The sequence below is a fragment of the Lonchura striata genome, chromosome 21 (assembly GCF_050655825.1).
Source record: "Lonchura striata isolate lonStrDom1 chromosome 21, ASM5065582v1, whole genome shotgun sequence".
Classification (NCBI taxonomy): Eukaryota; Metazoa; Chordata; class Aves; order Passeriformes; family Estrildidae; genus Lonchura; species Lonchura striata.
Window position 1 is genome coordinate 8,645,744 of NC_140723.1, and position 19,126 is coordinate 8,664,869.

General features: G+C 53.0%; 3 protein-coding genes across 5 annotated transcripts; all 3 read left to right on the forward strand.

Annotated features, from left to right (window-relative positions):
• The first annotated feature begins 25 nt into the window (after window positions 1-25).
• On the forward strand, window positions 26-2,615 carry CDA (cytidine deaminase). Of its 2 annotated transcripts, none has more exons than XM_031506618.3 (4): window positions 26-491; window positions 766-877; window positions 1,128-1,185; window positions 1,794-2,615. In XM_031506618.3, the coding sequence occupies exons 1-4, from the start codon at window positions 317-319 to the stop codon at window positions 1,905-1,907; spliced, it is 459 nt and encodes a 152-aa protein (XP_031362478.3). In that variant the 5' UTR covers window positions 26-316; the 3' UTR covers window positions 1,908-2,615. The 2 variants fall into 2 exon arrangements, with proteins under 2 accessions (XP_031362478.3, XP_085415173.1); XM_085559047.1 differs by having other exon boundaries at window positions 170-491; window positions 1,128-1,274; window positions 1,794-1,922.
• Window positions 2,616-4,260: 1,645 nt separating this feature from the next.
• On the forward strand, window positions 4,261-14,361 carry PINK1 (PTEN induced kinase 1). Its single transcript, XM_085559045.1, has 8 exons — window positions 4,261-4,605; window positions 7,110-7,388; window positions 8,327-8,430; window positions 10,039-10,221; window positions 10,581-10,744; window positions 11,704-11,831; window positions 12,567-12,803; window positions 13,179-14,361. Exons 1-8 carry the CDS (start codon window positions 4,276-4,278, stop codon window positions 13,437-13,439), a joined length of 1,686 nt encoding a protein of 561 aa, XP_085415171.1. The 5' UTR covers window positions 4,261-4,275; the 3' UTR covers window positions 13,440-14,361.
• A 1,207-nt stretch (window positions 14,362-15,568) lies between these two features.
• Window positions 15,569-19,098, forward strand: AGMAT (agmatinase (putative)). 2 transcript variants are annotated; one of them, XM_031506664.3, is made up of 7 exons: window positions 15,570-16,060; window positions 16,182-16,384; window positions 17,133-17,181; window positions 17,319-17,514; window positions 18,330-18,509; window positions 18,710-18,794; window positions 18,900-19,098. In XM_031506664.3, exons 1-7 carry the CDS (start codon window positions 15,690-15,692, stop codon window positions 18,971-18,973), a joined length of 1,158 nt encoding a protein of 385 aa, XP_031362524.3. In that variant the 5' UTR covers window positions 15,570-15,689; the 3' UTR covers window positions 18,974-19,098. The 2 variants fall into 2 exon arrangements, with proteins under 2 accessions (XP_085415172.1, XP_031362524.3); XM_085559046.1 differs by having other exon boundaries at window positions 15,569-16,060; window positions 18,710-19,098.
• Window positions 19,099-19,126: the final 28 nt, after the last annotated feature.

A 19,126-nucleotide genomic window follows, 5' to 3' on the forward strand; every position in this document is an offset into this window, starting at 1 on the left:
CATTTTCCTGTGGAGCCACAAAACCAGTTTTGAACTGAGGAGGGGTGGGATGGCGGCGGAAAAAAGCTCTGCTGGGACAGAGAAAGGAGGAAGTAAATAACGAAAACAAGAGAAATTGGAAAGAATGAGGCAGCAGGCAGAGAGAGGATGTGGGAATCCCTGAAGACGGTGCTTTTGGGGCCAGGGCTGTCCCTGAGGATGCTTCCCGGAGTTCAGCTGCGTGCCGGGGCGTTATCCCGGCGTCCCGGCCAGCCTATTTTCCAGGCGAGGAAATATTTAACCGCGGCGTCAGCGGGCAGGGCAGGCGGCTGCAGGAATGGAGGGAGGCGGGCAGCACCCGATCCCTGCTGTCCCCCCCGGCCAGCCGCAGGGTGACCATCTCCAGCTCCTGCTGCGCCGCAGCCGGGAGGCCAAAAACTGCGCCTATTGCCCCTACAGCCAGTTCCCGGTGGGAGCTGCACTGCTCACCGCCGGCGGGGAGATCTTCTCGGGTAAGATGGGGATCTGAGCCCCCCGGGGATTTTGGGGAGCCCCCAGCAAGCCTTGGGTCATGTATGAGGGTGCAGCGGGGTCACCCCAGGGTGCTGGTGCTGTGTGTCCTTCCCCGCTGCCTCTTGGCAGCCGCCATCCCGGAGCGAGCCAAAGATCACAGCGGATGGGAAAATAAATAGGGGAAGCAGGGCAAATGGCTTTTCTTTGTCAATTCCCTGAGAAGAAAGGAGCTGGTGGGGTTTGAGGTGGCTGATGCCGGGGCTGTCCCTGCAGGGTGCAACGTGGAGAATGCCTGCTACAGCCTGGGGATGTGCGCCGAGCGTGCTGCCATCCAAAAAGCCATCTCTGAGGGGCACACCAGCTTCAAGGCCATGGCCATCGCCAGGTGAGAGCTGGAGTGGCGAGGGATGGGATGGGCAACCAGCAGCAGAACCCCTGCTGCTCCTCAGGGACAGCTTCTTTTGCAGCAGCCCCATCTTATGGGGAGGCAAATAAAGTTTTTGCATGCTGTTTTTGGTGGAATTGGGGGGCAAATCTGTTGTGGCTCTGTATTTTTTGGGGCGTGAGGGTCTTCTGCAGGTGTTCTTCCCTCCTCTGACCGCAGGACTGAATGCTGTGCCCTTCTCCTTTGGCAGTGACATGGGGGACCACTTCATCACACCCTGTGGCGCCTGCAGACAAGTGATGAGAGAGGTGACAGCTCGTGTGGGGCTCCATGGCTCATTCCCTGATCCCAGACACCATCCCCTGACCCCAGGCATCTCCCCCTGAAACACCTGGAGGTACCAAGGAGGGTGCAACGCCCCATCCTCAGCTCCAGGGCTGGCTCCAGGCTCCTCAAATTTCATTACCTGCTGGCAGAGGGAGATTCCAGCCCTGGGTTGGGTGTTCATTAGCTTGCCTTCCAGGTGCAGAGTTTTGCCCTTGAGCCCTTGCTCTGGCAAGCATGAAAATGGGGGTTTTCCTGCAAAAGCTGAGTTTCCCAGAGATCCTATCCGGCTCTTGTATCCCTCCTCCACAGGAATCCCAGCACCCACTGCCCATTTTTGGGTTGTTAATATGTCAGATTCAGCAGGTTCAGAGGCACTGGGGCTCACGCTGGTGGGGTAAAAACACAGGATCTGAGCCCAGAATATCCTCTGGGGGAGGTAATGCTGCTAAGCCAACCCAAAATACATGCAATAGAGGGGGATGCTCCCTGTGAACCTGAATAAAAAGGAGTATATTATTAATTTGGGGAAGAAATGCAGGTTCTTCCCTCCTTCTTCCCCCTCATCAGGCTCTTCTTTCTCCTCCTCCAGTTTGGCACAGACTGGGATGTCTACCTGACCAAAGCAGATGGCACCTACATTGTCAAGAGGCTGGAGGAGCTGCTGCCACTCTCCTTTGGCCCTGAGGACCTGAAGAAGGTCTGAGCAGAGTGGCCATCACCAGCCTTTGCCCTTAGGTACAGGGAACAATGGTTTTCCCTGACTCTCTCAGCCTGTAAGCAATTTTTTGGGAACAACACAATGGAAAACGTGTTTATACTGTTAAGTTGCCTGTTCCTCTGGATCATCTTCTAATTCAGTGTTGATTCACAGACTCCAGCTCCACCTTGCCCCGAGGAAATGGCAAAATCAAATAATAGAAATTCCCTGTTACTAGTAAAAAAAGCATCCAGACATCCCTGTAGGCAAGGGAGGACATGGGTTTGATGCAGAACTCAAACAGGCTTTGGTACAGAAACCACTCCTGAATAATGCAAAATAATTGCTTGGGAAAGTGCTGGATTCTTCAGCTCTAAAAAGAAGTGAAAGCAAGAAGGAAAAGGTCCATCAGCGCCAGAAGTGACCCAATCCAGATTAGGTGGATTGCTGGAACAGGATGGTTATTGCACTGACCATGTCCTTTGCTCCTTTCTCCCCAGCTTGTTTTACTTTTATTCTGTTTGGGGTGAAGAAGAGGGCAGGGAGTTTTTGGGGACTTCTGGAGAGTTTTATGTCTCCAGGGTAATGCCATTTGTTGATCATACATTGATGTATAATACAGTGATAAATTAATTAATTACATTTCCCAACCAGCACTGGGCTGAGCATTTCTGCCATGCCCAAGTGAAATAAAAGCAGTTCTGGTTTATCTCCTGCAGTTGTAGCGAGTGATGAAAACAGGGAGTGGGGTCCCGGGGCTGTCCTGCAGCCCAGGCAGGGCTGGGGGTGCTGGATGTGCCCTGGGAACCTCATGAGGTTCAACAAAGCCGAGTGCAGGGTGCTGGTCAGGGCAGCCCCTCAGTACCTGCATTGGCTGGAGGATGGAGACCACTCCTGCTGGGAAGGACTTGGAGGTGCTGGTGGATGAGAGGCTGGATGTGCCTCAGCTGTGGGGCTGATGCCACAGCACGGGCAGCAGGGGAGGGAGGGATTCTGGCACAGGGTGCTCAGAGCAGCTGTGGCTGCCCCAACCCTGGAAACCAGGTTTGGATGGGGCTTGGAGCAAGCTGGGAGAGTGGAAGGTGTCTCTGCCCATGGCAGGGGTGGAACAAGGTGGGCTTTGAGGTCCCCTGCAGCCCAAACCAGCCTGTGATTCTGTCATTTGGTGATTCCACACACTGGGCTGTGCCTGGCTGTTCCCAGGGCACTGGCATGCTCCATGCCAAAGCACTCCTGGCTGTGGCATCCATGCCCTGCATTGCACAAGGCTTTACCTTGGCTGAACCCTGCTCTGTGCCCCGCTCCATGACCCATTCCGTGCCCTGCTTGATGCCCCACTCCATGTCCCCTGTTCATACTGCACTCCACACCTGCTCCATTGCTCTATGCCCCATTTCCCATCTCACTCCCATGCCCTGCACCCTGCCCGTCTCCATGCCCGTTTCCACACCCACTCCCTGCTCCACTCCATGCCCTGTTCCCTGTCCCCCTCCATGCCCACTCCCTGCCCCATCCATGCCCCATTCCCTGCCCCACTCCATGGCCTCTCCTCTGCCCATTCCTAGCCCCATTCCCTACCCCACTCCATGCCCGTTCCCTGTCCCACTCCATGCTCAATCCTAGCCCCATTCCCGGCCCCACTCCGAGCCCCTCTCCTTGCCCATTCCCTCCCTCTTCCCTGCCCCTCTTTCTCCCTATTCCCTCCTCATTCCCTGCCCCACTCCGAGCCCCTCTCCCTCCCCATTCCCTCCCCGTTCCCTGCCCCTCTCCCTCCCTATTCCCTGCCCATTCCCTGCTCCTCTCCCTCCCCGTTTCCTCCCGTCCCGGGGCCGCGGCTCCGCGTTCCCCGGGCGTGTTTCGGGGCCCCGCGCTCCCCGGTTCCCCGGTTGTGTTTCGGGGCCCCGCGTTCCCCGGGTGTTTCGGGGCCCCGCGCTCCCCGGCTCCCCGGGTGTTTCGGGGCCCCGCGTTCCCGGTTTCCCGGGTGTTTCGGGGCCCCGCGCTCCCCGGTTTCCCGGGTGTTTCCGGCCCCGCGCTCCCCGGTTTCCCGGGTGTTTCCGGCCCCGCGTTCCCCGGTTTCCCGGGTGTTTCCGGCCCCGCGTTCCCCGGTTCCCCGGTCGTGTTTCGGGCCCCGCGCTCCCCGGTTCCCCGGGTGTTTCGGGCCCCGCGTTCCCCGGTTTCCCGGGCGTGTTTCCGGCCCCGCGCTCCCCGGTTTCCCGGGTGTTTCGGGCCCCGCGCTCCCCGGTTTCCCGGGTGTTTCCGGCCCCGCGTTCCCCGGGTGTTTCGGGCCCCGCGCTCCCCGGCTCCCCGGGCGTGTTTCGGGGCGCGGCCTGTCGGCGCGTCCCGCGGTGGCCCCGCCCCGGCCGAGGCCGTGGCCATGGCGGTGCGGCTGCTGCTGGCCCGGGCCCTGCGGCTGCTGCCGCGGTGCCGGCCGCCCTGCGCGCCCCGCGCGGCCCCGCGCCCCGGGCCCGGCCCCGCGCCCGCCGCGCCGTGGCGGCCCGGGCCGGGCTGGCTGGGCTGGCCGGGCTGGCCGGGCTGGCTGCCGGCCGCCCGCCGCCTCCTGCGCGGCCCGGCGGCCGGGCTGGCGGCCGCGGCGCGGCGGGGCCGCGGGGGCGGTGTGTGCCTGGCGCTGGCCGTGGCGCTGCGGCTGGTGGAGCCGCGCCTGGAGGAGCAGCGCCGGGCTGAGGCGGCGTGTCGCCAGATCCAGGTGGGGAGCGGCCGGGGGTCCCGCTGGGCAGCGCCTGCGGCGCTCTCCGTGAGGGAGGGGGGCTGGCTGGGAAGGAGGCCCGCAGGCACCTCCCAAGAAGGGCAGAGGAGGTCGTGGCCCTCCAGACATCCTTCGTGAAAGGGAGGGTGGTCCTTGGTGTGCGGAGCCCCTTGAACACCCCCGTGGACGCCTCGGAGTGTCAGTGCTGTGGGGAGACAGACACCCTCCCAAAGAAGGGTAGGGGAGCCCTTGCTCTGGGGAGCCCCTGCACGCCCCCGCTGAGGGTAGCGGGGGTCATCCCTCTGGAGAAGCCCTTCGACATCATCCATAAAGGGGAGGGGGATTCTGCTGAGGAGCCCCTCAGATACCCCCTTGCAATGGTAGGGGCATCACTGCTGTGGGGAGCCCCCTAGACACCCTTGGTGAAGGGGAGAGCCTTGTTTTATGGAGCCCCTCAGACATCCCTCATGAAGGGAAGGGGGATCGCTGCTGTGGGGAGCCCCCCGACAGCCCCTGTGAAGGGCACACTGGGGAGCCCCACAGACGCCTCCGCATCTCTCCCCAAGGAAGGCGGGGTGCTGCAGTGAGCAGCCCTCAGACACCTCCCCAAAGGAGGAGTGCTGGGAGCAGCCCCACAGGCGCCTCTTTCTCCCCAAAAACAGGGTCCTGGGGAAGTCCTTCACTCACCAGCCCTTCATTGCCCTAAAGCACAGTGATGCAGCCACCACTTTCAAAAGCAAGGGACCCTCACTCCCTGTCCCTCCAGAGGGAGGAGGTCAGGCCCCTGGTGATGGGGGTCTCATGTCCCAGGACACTGATGTTGATCCCTAGGGCCCCTGTGGTGCTGGGCCAGGCTGTGCTGGCAGGGCACAGGGGACATATGGTACTGAACTTATTTCCCGGGTAAAAATAGACCTCTGGTGCTCAGAGCCAGCTGTCACCTGCTCCACTGGCCAGCAGACGCGTTCCCTGAAGTTTCTCCTGAAGAGGATCCTTTCTCTCCTCTGTCCTTGCTGGGTTGTTCCATTTGCTGTCCCTGGTCTGTGTCTGATGACACATCCCTAGGGTGTCACCGGTGCCTTGGGGCTGCAGCTCACAGAGAAGGCCACTTGTCTGTATCTGTCCAGGTGACAGCTGGGGCAGCACCAGACCTGTAGGATCATGAACTGTGAGGAAACTCCAGAACAGCCTCCTGGGTGTTGTTTATCCACGTCTCTTGATTTCCTCCCCCAGCTCCCTCCCATCATAGATTCACTCTCCCTCAAACTAACCAGCCCTCACAGTCAACTGCCACACAAAGGCCATTGTTTCTCCTGTTGCTGCTTTTAATTGGATTTTCTTTTAAATGCTGTTTGCCTGATTTGTTTATGGAGAGGGAGAAAAGTGTAATAATGCATCTGTTTTCAGAAGTGTTCAGTTAAACTTAGCTTTACACAACCCCAGAATCATGGAATGGTTTGGGCCGGAAGGGACTTGAAGCCCCATCTCCTTCCACCCCTGCCATGGGCAGGGACACCTTCCACTATCCCAGGTTGCTCCAAGTCCTGACCATCCTGGCCTTGGACACTGCCAGGGATGGAGCAGCCATGGTTTCTCTGGGCAAAATATATTTATATTCTAAATTGGCAAATGACTCCCCCTCCTGGTTTCTCTTCTTCCCTCGAAAAGGGCACCTTTGGAAAAGACTGGTGTAGGGGTAAATTGTATCACACAAAAATATGTGGCTTGCAGATGATCTTTCATGTGGTTACAGTGATTTGAGCCCAATGGTTAGAGTCTGATTGACACTTTCAGGTTGGACCATCCCACCAGGACGTGTAATACCACTGAAACACCAAGTTCTCCTTCTCTGGTGTGAAAAACGCCAATCACTTGTTTTTTAAAATTTTAAGAGTTTAATAATAATAAAATGGTTATAAAAATAATAATACAATTAGAGTAATAAAGTTTAGAGTTAGGACAATTACAAGACATTAAAAAGCAAAGAATTATGGATGTCCGGATGCTCTCAGACACTAAGTCACGAAAAGCATGTGAACAAAGGAATCACCCTTAAACCAATACACTTGTTGCATATTCATATATCCTTCATGGTTATGCATACATTCTATTCTAAACAAGAAACTCTGTCTGTTGTATGTCAACTGTTTCCTTTTATCCCCATGGCATCTTCGAGTCTGATCAAGGCCTGAAGAAATTAGCTTCTTCTGATAAGAAGCCATAAATTCCTCTCCTTTGGAAGATTTAGGTGTTCCTTGAAGCAAGTATCTCATTCCTAAAAAAAAAAACTTCCCCACATACATAGTCTCTATTTTAACATTATGTTGGAACCTAAAACTATATTTAACACACTACTAAAGAGAATTAATACAACGTAACTTTCTAACATTACACATATAATATTCATTGTATCATTTGCAAAAAGCCAATCATAAAATATGCATTTATCACAGCTGGGAAGTCTGGGATAACTGAGCTCGTTCTTCTGTTCATGTTCCTTTCAGACCGTGTTTGTTGGGAAGAACAAGCCGCAGAAAGATCCCCTGAGCTCCTTCCGCTGGCAGGGCTTCAAGCTGGAGGAGTACCTCATTGGCCAGCCCATCGGGAAGGGCTGCAGCGCCGCTGTGTACGAGGCAGCTATTCCCTTCTGTCCCACCCCTCGGGATCCAGCCCTGCAGCAGGACCGTGCCTCAGCCTCCCAGGGGGCTGAAGGGGAGCCTGTAGTGAAGCACCAGCCAAAAGGGGCTTTTCCCTTAGCTATCAAAATGATGTGGAACATTTCGGTAAGAAGTCAGTGCTGAATACCCCCGTGTCTGTTGCTGGGGAATTCTGGCTGGAATGTTTAATACTGAAGTGTTGAAAGTGCTAATTGTGGAGTGCAGGATGGGTGTGTCACAACAAAGCTGTTGGTAGGTGACATTGGAGACATTGAGTGTTAGTGAAGAGTCCCAGAGGTAATTAGCATTCGTCATCCTCTGGAATCGGCACTGAGAGTTGTTGCTGGAGCTGCTGGGTATGGAGGTGATGTTTTGGGAAGAAAAGGTTTTCTGAGGCTGGCTCTTAGAAAGGTCTAAGAAGGGGAAAGCCACTGCTGCCCGTGGTTTAGGAATTGGTATCCTGTCAGTGCCAGGACAGAGGTGGGTTTTCTTCCTGAAGAGTCAGTGGTCTCAGGGTGCACAGTGACCTGCCTGCTGTGTCCCCTTGTCGTGAGGTGACTGTCACAGATCTGCTCCAGTGTTTCCCAGCCTGGGTGACTGGTGATTCAGTTCCTCAATGTGGCTTTTCCATATTTAAAAAAATCCATGTGGCTTTCCCCATTGATGCAACAACTGAATATTTCAAGACCATCTTCCAAAATGCCAACATCTGCCATCCCTTGGACTCCAGAAGTACCCTGGCATTTAGCTGTGGGCTCTTCCACTTGGGTTTGGAAGTTGAAACTGAGTGTCAAGGTGTAGTTTGGATTGCTGATGGTCAAGGATGCATTTGAAGTGACAAATAGATTTCTTTCTGCAAATAAAGGCCTTGTGGCCTGCCTTAGTGAACTCTTTAAGTAGTTAATTGCCCTCCTTGATTTTCAAGGGAGGGAGGTTCTGCAATCTGGTCTCAGTTGTTCCAGCTCCAGAGGCAGTGCCAGCATCAGGATTATCTGCTTTCAGCTTGCACTGGGGCCGGGTGATTTCTGAGCTGAAACGAGCGTGGGCTGTGATTGTTGTTGCAGGCTGGTTCCTCGAGTGAAGCCATCCTTGATGCCATGGGCCGAGAGCTGGTCCCAGCCACAGGCGTTGCCTTGTCCGGGGAGTATGGAGCTGTCTCTGGCCGCAGGTATGGGGGTGGCAAGGTGCTGATTTTATCCCTTGATTAATTTTGCAGCAATTTGTACTGTTAAAAAGGTGGACAGGGCTTTCTAGAACAGCTGCTGAAAACAGGTAAGCCTGGGGATTGTTAAGTTTGTTGGCATGCAGGGATTTGCTAAACTATGTGGTCCAGAGGGGATTGAAAGGTGCACCAAGAATTTGGGAGTATTTGAGGTCCCAGCAGGGTCTAGTGAGTGGCTGTGGCTGAGTCTTAGCTTCCATGTGTTGAAATGTGTTGGCATTTTCCGAGGTAAAGGCTGGAGGAGCCACTGGTTAAACACCATTTATATTTGTATCATGGTGCTTTTTAATTGCACTTCTGCAGTCGGTAACAGTTTGAGTGTATTAAACATCAAATGATTTCACTGTAATATAATTTGACTGTGAGGTTTGAGAACTGGTTTGGTGTAAAATGGGTGCTGGACAAGGAGGTTGAAACTTTTAGTGCAGGAAGACTGGTGAGAAGGAAAATGGAAATGACTCAGTTCGTACTCTTTGACCTGAGTGGGAAGTGAGCAAACAGCATGAGGGGAGAAAATCTCATGGAAACTTCTAAATTACCTCAAGTTAGCTATCTTTTTGTTCAGAAATGCATATTTTTTTCTCCATTTGAAACAATGGAGTCCACAGGCCAGATTGTCTGATTTAAATTTCAAATCCATCCCAGCTGCCAATACAAATGAATAATGAATGCTGTGCCTGTGGCTGGCTGGGAATGCAGTAGAGCAGCCAAAGGGATATTTGACATTCAGGGGATGAGAGATCTGTGTTGCAGACAAATAGGTAACCTGCTTTTCAGGGTAGGGAGAGCTTCCTGCCTGTGCTGTAAAATACAGGGTCTAAATTGATACTCCCAGTGTGAAGTTGACCTTTATTATGTCTAACAAAGTAATTGCATTTGGGTATTATTCTCTAGAGCTGCTGTAGCTCTTTTTGAATGGAGAAGCAGCCTGTGCCTGGCTCTGCGTTTGTTAGCAGCATGGAAGGGTTAGTGGGGCTCAAGTAAAATGACAGCTGCCTCTTATGTGTGAGGGTTTTTATCAAAGCTCTGTTTGTAGTGCAGGTAAAGCACCTTATTTCCTTTTTGGCCATTGTGAATAGGGAAATCCTGTTACAGAAGAGCCTCTGTGGCACCTTGGTTGGCTCAGTTGCTGTGGGAGGCACCGGGGTGGATTCTGAGCTCTGGAGAGGGTGCTGGAAGATGCCCGTTGCTTGCAGTGGGTCTGTGCAGCTGTGGGTGCTCTGCATCCACCTGGGAATTGCTGGGCTGAGGTGCTGGTTGGGAAATGGGCCATGAAACTGCTGCTCATGCTCTTGCTCAGTGAATGGATTCCAGGAGATGTATGACTATTTGCTTAATATGCAGTCCTATAATCCACCCTGTGCAGCTTTAATCTCCCTCTGATGAGGCTTCCAGTGCAGAAAAAACATGTTTGCTCACTGCTGGGGAGCCCTTTGGTGTGGAGGACAGGCCATAATAATGAAAAGTAGTTCCAGCAATAACAGCCATGTGCCTGGGATCCATCAGAACTGACTGAGGGATTGGTGCAATCTGTGGTGTCTGTCCTCTGCACAGAAAACCTGTCCTTGGGAGGAAGAAGCTGCGACCTCATCCGAATATAATCCAGGTGATCCGAGCGTTCACATCCTCTGTCCCTTTGCTGCCTGGAGCCTTTGCTGACTATCCTGACGTCCTTCCACTGAGCCTGAACCCCAGAGGGATCGGTCACAGCCGCACACTCTTCTTGGTGATGAAGAAGTAGGTGGAGAGAAGCTGGTTAATGAGACTTGGGCACTCTGTCCCTGCAAAGCTTGGGTCTGGGTTGCTGCCAAAGAGCAGAGTATGCTCTTGGAAATGCCTCCCAGGACCTGTTCCAAGTCCTTGAGGTTCTGACTGTGCTTCCACAATGAAGACAAACCGTTCTTTTTAATAATTACCCCAAATTAAAGTGAGAAATGTGGAGTTTGTCCCCATTTGTCTCCCCTTCTAAGCCTGAACTTCGCCCCTAATCTGAGCACACTGCTAGAGATGGAGTAGAATCAGTAATGAGGTTGAACTGCCAGTGATAAGCCTCCAGGATGCTAATTCCCATTTTTTTTTTCCCTTGTTCTGCCTAGCTACCCCTTCACGCTGCGCCAGTATCTGCAGGAGAACACTCCGGATGTTCGCCTCTCCACAGTGATGATTCTGCAGCTCTTGGAAGGCGTGGACCACCTTGTTCGACATGGAATAGCACACAGAGACCTCAAGTCTGACAACATCCTCGTTGAATTTGATTCTGGTACATAGATCCCTGAGGATAGATGCCAGTTAATTCACAGAAGTGATTCGGTCACATTGGTATTCGGGGAACATCACCCAGCTTCGTGTTTGGGGAAAGAAGCATCAAACCTCTTGAATAATCTCAGGTTTAGTTTTTAGCTTAGTATTTGCTGTGACTGCAGCAAGTCATTGATCCTGTCTGCCTGAGGTTTTGGATCATTAACATGGACACAGTGTATTGCTGAGATGATGGATTGTGTGAGCACAGTCAGCATTGACTGGAGCATCCGGGAACACCACATTTGGGGTGCTGCAGGAGTTTTTGCTTCAGGCTCTTGGCTCTGTCTTCCTTCCCAAGTCAAAGAGTACAGGGAGCCTCTTAAAATCCCACCCCATGGCCAGGTTAATAGTGCTGCACCATGGAATGATGAAACATGGGCTGGGAGGGAAGACATGCAGTATTTTCAGCAACGTCTTCTCCTGTCAGCCTCTAACAGCAGTTTTAATTACCTGAGCTCTTTTTTGGTGTGATTGAGATTCAAATTGGGAGGAACAATAGGAGGCAGGCAGGTCTGTGTGATTAGGAGTGAAAGAATTTGGCTGAAGAGTATCAGGGAGGGAGATGCAGAGACCACTGGAATCTACTCTGCTTTCCTGGAGACCAGCCCAAGAGGCGACAGAGGATTCTCTGTTCCCCAGGGCTCAGGATTTAGAATCATAAAATCATGGAATGGCCAGGGCTGGAAGGGACCTTAAAACTCTTCTCATTCCACCCCCCCTGCCACGGACAGGGACACCTCCCACTAGACGAGGTTACTCTACTGAATGTCTTCTCCCACAGTGTTGAAGAGGGGATCGAATGCCCCCTCAGTCAGTTTGCAGGGGACACCAAGGTGGGTGTTGATGTGATGTGGTGTTTGTCCTGCCAGGTCCTCCCAAACTGAACCCTAACTCTGGCAGCTCTTGTGTTGTTCACAGCTGGCTGCCCCTGGCTGGTCATCACCGACTTTGGCTGCTGTTTGGCAGATGAAAACGTCGGCCTGAGGCTGCCCTTCACCAGCTCCTACGTGGATCGGGGTGGCAACGGCTGCCTTATGGCACCTGAGGTAAATCCCTCTGTAGCAGTGCTTTGTGATGCTGGTTTTCTGCTTGTCCTGCTGTTGGGGCTAAAAGTTTTGTGGTTTGTGTCCTACCTTGAGTTAGGCTTGGTGAACATCTGTGCTGAACTGTGTCAGACACCTTGAGCTCTAACAGGTGGAACATAATCTGTTGGTGTTAAGTGGTAGAATCAGCTTCCCCCCACACCCAAATTTACTCTTTAGTCTTTATTCAGGTCCTTTTCCATGTCACTATTAAGAATTTTATGCAACAGTCCTTGTGTTGCAACAGTAGCTTTTGGCTGAAGTTCAAGGTGGTTGCAAAATTATTTACAGTTCCTTTTTATTTATTTGATGATAAGAAATAATAAAGGCCCTAGACACCCTTAACTGTCTGCTGAACCTGGAGCACCTTGCTGTAGTGTTGGTTTTTCATCTGCAGGCCTCCTGTCTCCATAATTCCAGCAGGAGATAGCCCTTGGAACTCTGGGAATGCTGATCAGGGGCAACAGCTAAAGCCTCAGTGCAATGTTCAAACTCCTCCCAGCATCCCAGTGGGCTGAGCAGTGCCAGAGGCTTCGAGCATGTCAGTAGGGAATATTTACAGATTCAGATGCAACCCAACCTTGGGTTCAGTGTCCAAGTTTATTACATGGAACATGCATGTTTGAGCATTAAAAATGGAATTTCAGCACAGAGGCTGCACTCAAGCTGTTTATTTGAGTAGCCCCCTCTCTGTGGCAGGTGATCACAGCCTCACCTGGTCCAGGCACGGTGATCAACTACAGTAAAGCTGATGCTTGGGCTGTTGGAGCAATTGCCTATGAAATCCTGGGCCTGGCCAATCCTTTCTATGGCCACGGGGACTCCAGTCTGGAAAGCAGAAGTTACCGGGAGGAGCAGCTGCCAAGCCTGCCCAAGCACGTGCCCCTCGAGGTGAAGCAGGTGATAAAGATGTTGCTTCAGAGAGATCCCAACAAGGTAAGAGGCTGTTGCCTTCAAGACATCCTCTTTGGGAGTATCCCTGGTGGGTCATTTTGCCTTGGAGGGCTGTGGGTGCAGGGGTTAGTCCAGATCGCACTGCAGGATCAAAGGACAACATAAGGATCAAAGCCAAGGAAGTCTTTGCTGAGTGATGAATCATTTCAAGAGATGTTTGTGTTGGGACCGGACCTCACATTGGAGGGTTACACACAACATTATATATATATAATAAGAGTCTCAAAGAGCTTTCAAATTCACAGGGTGTTGCCTTAGGTGGGGCCCCAGGGAGTTTGGGAGGTGCCAATGCTCCGTGCTGGTGATGTGGCCGAGTGCAGCAGGATCAGCTAATCTCCCCTCCCCTTCCTCTTGCAGAGGTTGTCTGCGAGAGTGGCTGCAAACGTGCTGCACCTGAGCCTCTGGGGTGACAGTGTTGTGGCATCCAGGACCCTGAAACCTGACCAGATGATTGCCTGGCTGCTCTGCCAGTCTGCAGCCACCCTGCTCACCAACAGGCTGGCGGAGAAGAGCCAGGTAGAAACCAAAATGAAGATGTGCTTCTTGGCAAACCTCGAGTTTGAAGACCTCTGGGCAGCAATATTCCTGTTGCTGGCCTGGAGAAGTCAATCTGGGTGAAGGAATCACCTGGAACACTGGCATCCTGCATAAATGGCACTTTCTAAAGGCACATAGGAACCTGTCCTTTCTGTCTTGTCTGCAGTCCTGTAGTGCTTTAGGGAACAAACTGCAGGCCTGTGTTTAGGAGCTTGAGTTTCTCTCCAGCAAGTGTTAACCACGCTGCTTTTCTGTCCCTGCTAGAGGAGATGCCCTTGCTTCCTTACCCTGTGGAGGGGAGGGAGTGTGGACCTTGCAGGTGTCCAGAGGTATGTGGTTGGTTTTGCTCCCGTTTGGGAATTAATTGACTTGTAAGTTGTGTGTTGAGTGAAGCAGATTCCTTTCAGAGGGATGACTGGGAGGAGGCATTTTACAAAGAAACATCACAATTTAAGCAACACACAGAAATCCAAGCTGACAAAGGGACCTGCAGTCTCTGTTCTTGAGGTAACCAGGGTGGTTTGAAACTCATTTTCTTCTGAGCTGTGAAATGACAGCCTGAAAACTTCCTGATGAGGTGCTGCCTGGTAACGTGAACGTCAGCAGCACTAAAAACCTCGCAGTTGTACGCAGGATAGTGGAAGCACATCATCCTCAAATCACGCTTATCGTTGTTCTTAACTGTTGTAGCTCTGTGCTGGTGGCTGCCCCAGGGTCCAAGGCTGAGTCAGACTCTCCAGTTAGGTGCTGGTGCTTTGCTCCAAACAAAGTGAGGTTGGGCAGTAGCCCCTGCTTGAAGAGCTTAGTGTGATGCTCTGCTCTGTTACCTGCGTTTGCTTCAATGAAATAATCTCTTTTGCTGGAGAGGATGGCAACATCAATCTTTAAATAACAACAGCCATGTTTATGAAACAGCATTCAATTTCATGGCTATAATTGTGTTTAGAGGAACTTGGAGAAAGTTATTTATGTTTGTTGCACAATAAATTAAAGATTTAATGTGGCTGTGGCTGTGTGGGTTCTCTCAATCCAATTTGGGCTGTGGAGCATTGGTTCCAGGGTGTCTTAAACACGAATTCAGCTCTTTCCAGTGCTAACTGTGGAACACGGTGTTCTACTCCAAGGGGAATTTCCCAAAGAGGAACAGACCTTGCCGTGGGGATGTGCTTCCTACTCTCCTGCATGATAAATCACTGTCTGCTCCTGCAGTTTCCAGGTGGATAACAGTGGCTGATACACCTAATCATCACAGGGTAACCTGCACTCAGGGTTCTGCACATTGTTCCGGTGCAGCAAAGAGCACAGAGCCTGAGGAATCGGGGGAAATGAGCTTTTGGGGGAGAAAGCTGAAAAAAAAGACCTTTGTAACATTGATCTGACCCAAGCAAAGTGTGTGCTGCTCTTTCTTACATTACTGAGCTATTGCAGTATGTTTCTGCTGCCTTTGCTTTGTGTGTGCCTAGGTCTGGCATGGATACCCTGGACACTCTGTGGAGCCTTTTGAGGAGTAAATGCTGTTGCTGTGTGGTGGATCTCTAAGCCCTCTTTCTGCCATGAACATCGTTCCTGTGCCTTCCCTCTCTCTCCCAGGTCCAGTCTCTATACAAGTAGGGAGCAGAATTAGGGGCTGGAGCCATCCAGTATCAAGTGTGCTTGTATTTTCCCAACCAGGGTTTTATCTACACTAATGAACTCCACTCATTGGAAACTTGCTTTCCCTGGAAACTGTTTCAATTCTGTCCTCAAAAATGGTCTAAAGTGCTTGTCCAGCAGCTTGTCCCTGTGGTCCTTAAATCCCTGTTAATGCTTCCTCTGTTGCTTGCATTTTGTCCTCCCCGTGGTTCTGCTGTGGTCAGACTTCCCTTTTGTTTTCTTTCCCTTCTGCCTTCCGCTAATGAGACATTTTTATGATTTTTCAGCATTCTGGGTGCTTTTGTGGAGCGCAGGTTAAAAGTACAGGCTGTTAATGCAACAAATGCTGCCATGCTGTCTGTCTGCAAATGCCCAAGGGGAGCAAACTGGGACATCTCCCAGCATGTCCCTCTCACCCTGTCCCACTAATCCCTGCACAGGCTCTTGCCCCTCACTGCTGTGTTTGTTCCCAGTGTTTGCCAGGACTCTTCCATTGGGAAAGGGGGTGGCTGGGAGGCTGAATGTGGAGGCTGGGCTGGATTCCTGCCCTTCCCCGGGCAGTGGAGTGTCTGGTGCACTTTGATCCCTGGACGGAGGCTTGGCAGAGACAGCTGGTGCTCTGCCCAAGCTGGGAACGGGCTCCACAGCACACCTCGCTGCATTCCCAGTGGGAGAGAGGGTGGGAGTGTGTGGGTCAGGATGAGGCCTCTGCTCTGGGCTGCCTGCAGCCAGCTGCTGCCCCGGGGAGCTGGGCTCTGTGCTCCCAAGCCAGCTGTGACCACTGTGGTGACTGCATCACACCACAGCCTGCAGCCTCCGGCCCTTCTGGCCGCCTCCAGCTCCCCAGCCAGTGTGTCTGCAGGGTTCCTCCAGCCCCTGGTCCCAGGGAGCAGAGCCCCCAGCTGCTGGAGCTCGCAGGTCAACGTGCCCCCCAGTGCCCTGCTCGTGGCCCGGCCTGTGGGGGTCTGCTCCATGATGAGGCTTCCAGTGCAGGGGTCTGCGGAGGGACTGGACGTGGCGTTTGTCGGTGTCCCGCTGGACACAGGCACGTCCAACCGGCCGGGAGCCAGGTAAGGGCCAGCCTGGGAAAGCTCGTGCTTCCCTCTGGCCGTCAGGCACGGCTCTCCTGTGCTGAGAGGGGTGCTGGCAACAATCAATGCCTGCTGGTTTCCCAGCCATGGCATCGCCCAGGTTCGGCCCGCGCCAGATCCGCGCCGAGTCGGCGATGGTGAGGAGGTACAACGGCAGCACCGGGGCGGCGCCCTTCGACTCCCTGCGGGTGGCTGACATCGGGGACGTGAACGTGAACCTCTACAACCTGCCCGACAGCTGCCGCCTCATCCGGGAGTCCTACCGGGAGATCGTGGCCTCCGGCTGTGTGCCCCTCACCTTGGGTAAGGAGCCCGTGTCTCCCTGTGCTGCCACTGCGTCCTGGCTCCGTCAAACTCCCTCTACTCCTCCCGTCATTCAATCCAGGCTTGGCAGAAGGCAAGAGATAGATCCGTCCCCTGCCTGGGCTGTTGTGTTGTATGATGGGCAAATTCACAGGCTCTCTGTGAACATTCATTTCAGAATATTCTGTGATGTTCCTTCCTTTGGGTCAAAAATGAGGAGGATGGGTCAGTCTGTAAATAAAACCAGTGACGTGTTTTTGGTGTCCTGTTGAGCAGGACCCAAAGCAAGAGCAGGGTTTGTCCCTTGTGTCCCTCCAGCTGAGTGAGCATCAGGCTTTGCCTGACACCTGATTTGGGTGCATGTTGAAGTTTGCAGCTGTTACTGCTTGGCATCACTGAAGGCAGTGAGTGTGTGGAGTAACGAGGGGCAAGTCACCAGTTAGATTGTCCTCAGGCTGATCTATTCAGCTGTCTATTTATAAGCCCAATCAAGGGTCCTGCTCCACAGGCCATCCCTGCTGGCAGTCCTGCATACCTGGTCCTTCCTAGAAGGAAGACCAAGAGAAGAAAAGACCCAGGAGAGGAAGCAACCTGTACATGGGAGTGTTAGTTTTCCTTTGGCAATGAAGCCCTGCATAAATAAGTGCAGGATAAATGCAAAGAGGGAAAATATTACTTGGGACGAAAAGTAATGAGCACTGAGCAGCTCCTGTAGTGTATTCCCCCTCTTCCCTGTGGCCTCTTGCAGGTGGAGATCACACCATAACATACCCAATCCTGCAGGCCCTGACGGCAAAGTAAGTTTCTAATCTGGACTTGGAGAGAAAGGACCTGGTAAAGAGCCTCAGCAAGGTCCTGGTTTGCTGTCCCTGCTGTTGGCAGGGCCACCACGCCCGGGACAGGACTAGCATGGTGGCCACCCTGTCTCGACCAGGCACGGTCCCGTGGGCCTGGTGCACGTGGACGCTCACACCGACACCGGGGACGTGGCTCTGGGGGAGAAGATCTACCACGGGAGCCCGTTCCGGCGTTGCGTGGAGGAAGGGCTGCTGGACCGCGGCCGCGTGGTGCAGATCGGCATCCGAGGCTCCTCCTATGACCCTGATCCCCACCAGTACTGCCGGGAGCAGGTAAATGATCCGCAGCCGAGCGCCGCGTGCTCGCCCTGCCATAAATACCATGTCAGTACTATTTACTTGGCTCCAGCATGGAAATTAATTCCTTTTCTTGCCTCTTGTTCCATGCCAGCAGCTTGTCTGCAGGAGAAGCACTCCCGGCTCACTGTGTCAGCTGAGTGTAGTTAGAAAGCGTGTTGGGGAAGTGGAAGGTGTTTCCAGGTTGTCTTGGTTTGAAAAGCAAAACCAGTGAGAGGCTCTAAGTCAGAAATACAATTTATTAGGGAAAGGGAATAAAGAACCAAATATATACAATAGTACAAAAGAACCACTGACAGAGTTTGGGATACAACCTGACACTTGCTGGCTGGGGCGGTGGTAGCAGATATGGTTCTGTCCAAGCAGTGCTCCTGTAGACTGATGTAGTTTCCCTCTGGAGGTCCAGTGTAGAGAAGGTCTCAGCTGTTCCTCTTGGAAGAGGGGATTTATTTGCTGTCTGCACAACCCCCCTTATATCCTTGATGGCATCGTTTGGCTCCTTCCTCTGGCCGGAGCATCTCACAACAGAATGCTGTGATCTTATCAGTCATGTAGCTAAAAGAACAGGTCCTCCTGGAGGGACTTATCTCTGAGTCACGAGATAAGGAAAGGGATTACAGCTCGAGGTGGTAATGGAATACACCCCAATATTATAACCTAGGACACAGGTGCACTTCTGCAGCTTCACAGAACGAGGATTGTTCCCTGTAGATATTCCCCAGCAGGGCAGGGCATGCTCCTCATCTCCCCTCTTTTCCTAAGCAGGTGCCTGTGTGTCTGTGCTCCCGCAGGGTTTCCGGGTGGTCCCAGCTGAGGAGTGCTGGATGAGGTCCCTGGAGCCGCTGATGAGGGAGGTGAGGGCGCAGATGGGGGACAAGCCAATGTACATCAGCTTCGACATCGATGGGCTGGACCCCGCCTACGCCCCGGGCACCGGCACGCCGGAGATAGCCGGGCTCACACCTGCGCAGGTGAGGGGACACGCTGCCCTGGCCCGCGAGAAAGGCTCTTGTGCTCCCTTTAAAGGAGGTCGTTTCACCAGCACAGCAGAGTGGAACTTTAGGGAGGCCAGGAAGTGTTTCCTCATAGTGATAAGGATGGGGAAAGCAGAGCCCAGGCCGGTCTCCGAGGTCAGATGTGTTTCTTGATCCCAAATCCATTTTTTCCCTAGGCTTTGGAGATTATTCGTGGCTGCAAAGGTCTGAACATAGTGGGGTGTGACCTTGTGGAAGTCGCACCAATGTACGATGTCTCTGGTGAGTCTGAAGGTGCCCGAGGGCAAGACAAGCACCTGGCACAGGTGGCTGTGGGTGAGAGCTTGGATATACACAGATTTCCTTTTTTTGTCTTGTTATTTTTAGGCAATACAGCCCTCCTGGGGGCAAACCTACTGTTTGAGATGCTGTGTGTCCTCCCAGGAGTGAAGACACTGTGAGGGCAGTTCCCACCTGCCCTGGGGCAAACACAACTCCATATCCTCAGCCAGGCTTTCCATGTCCCCTTCCCTTCAGCCAGCATGGGCTTTGCAGCATGAAATAAATGCCATTTACCACTAGAAAAGGTACTTTTTAGCTGGGAAACTGTAGGG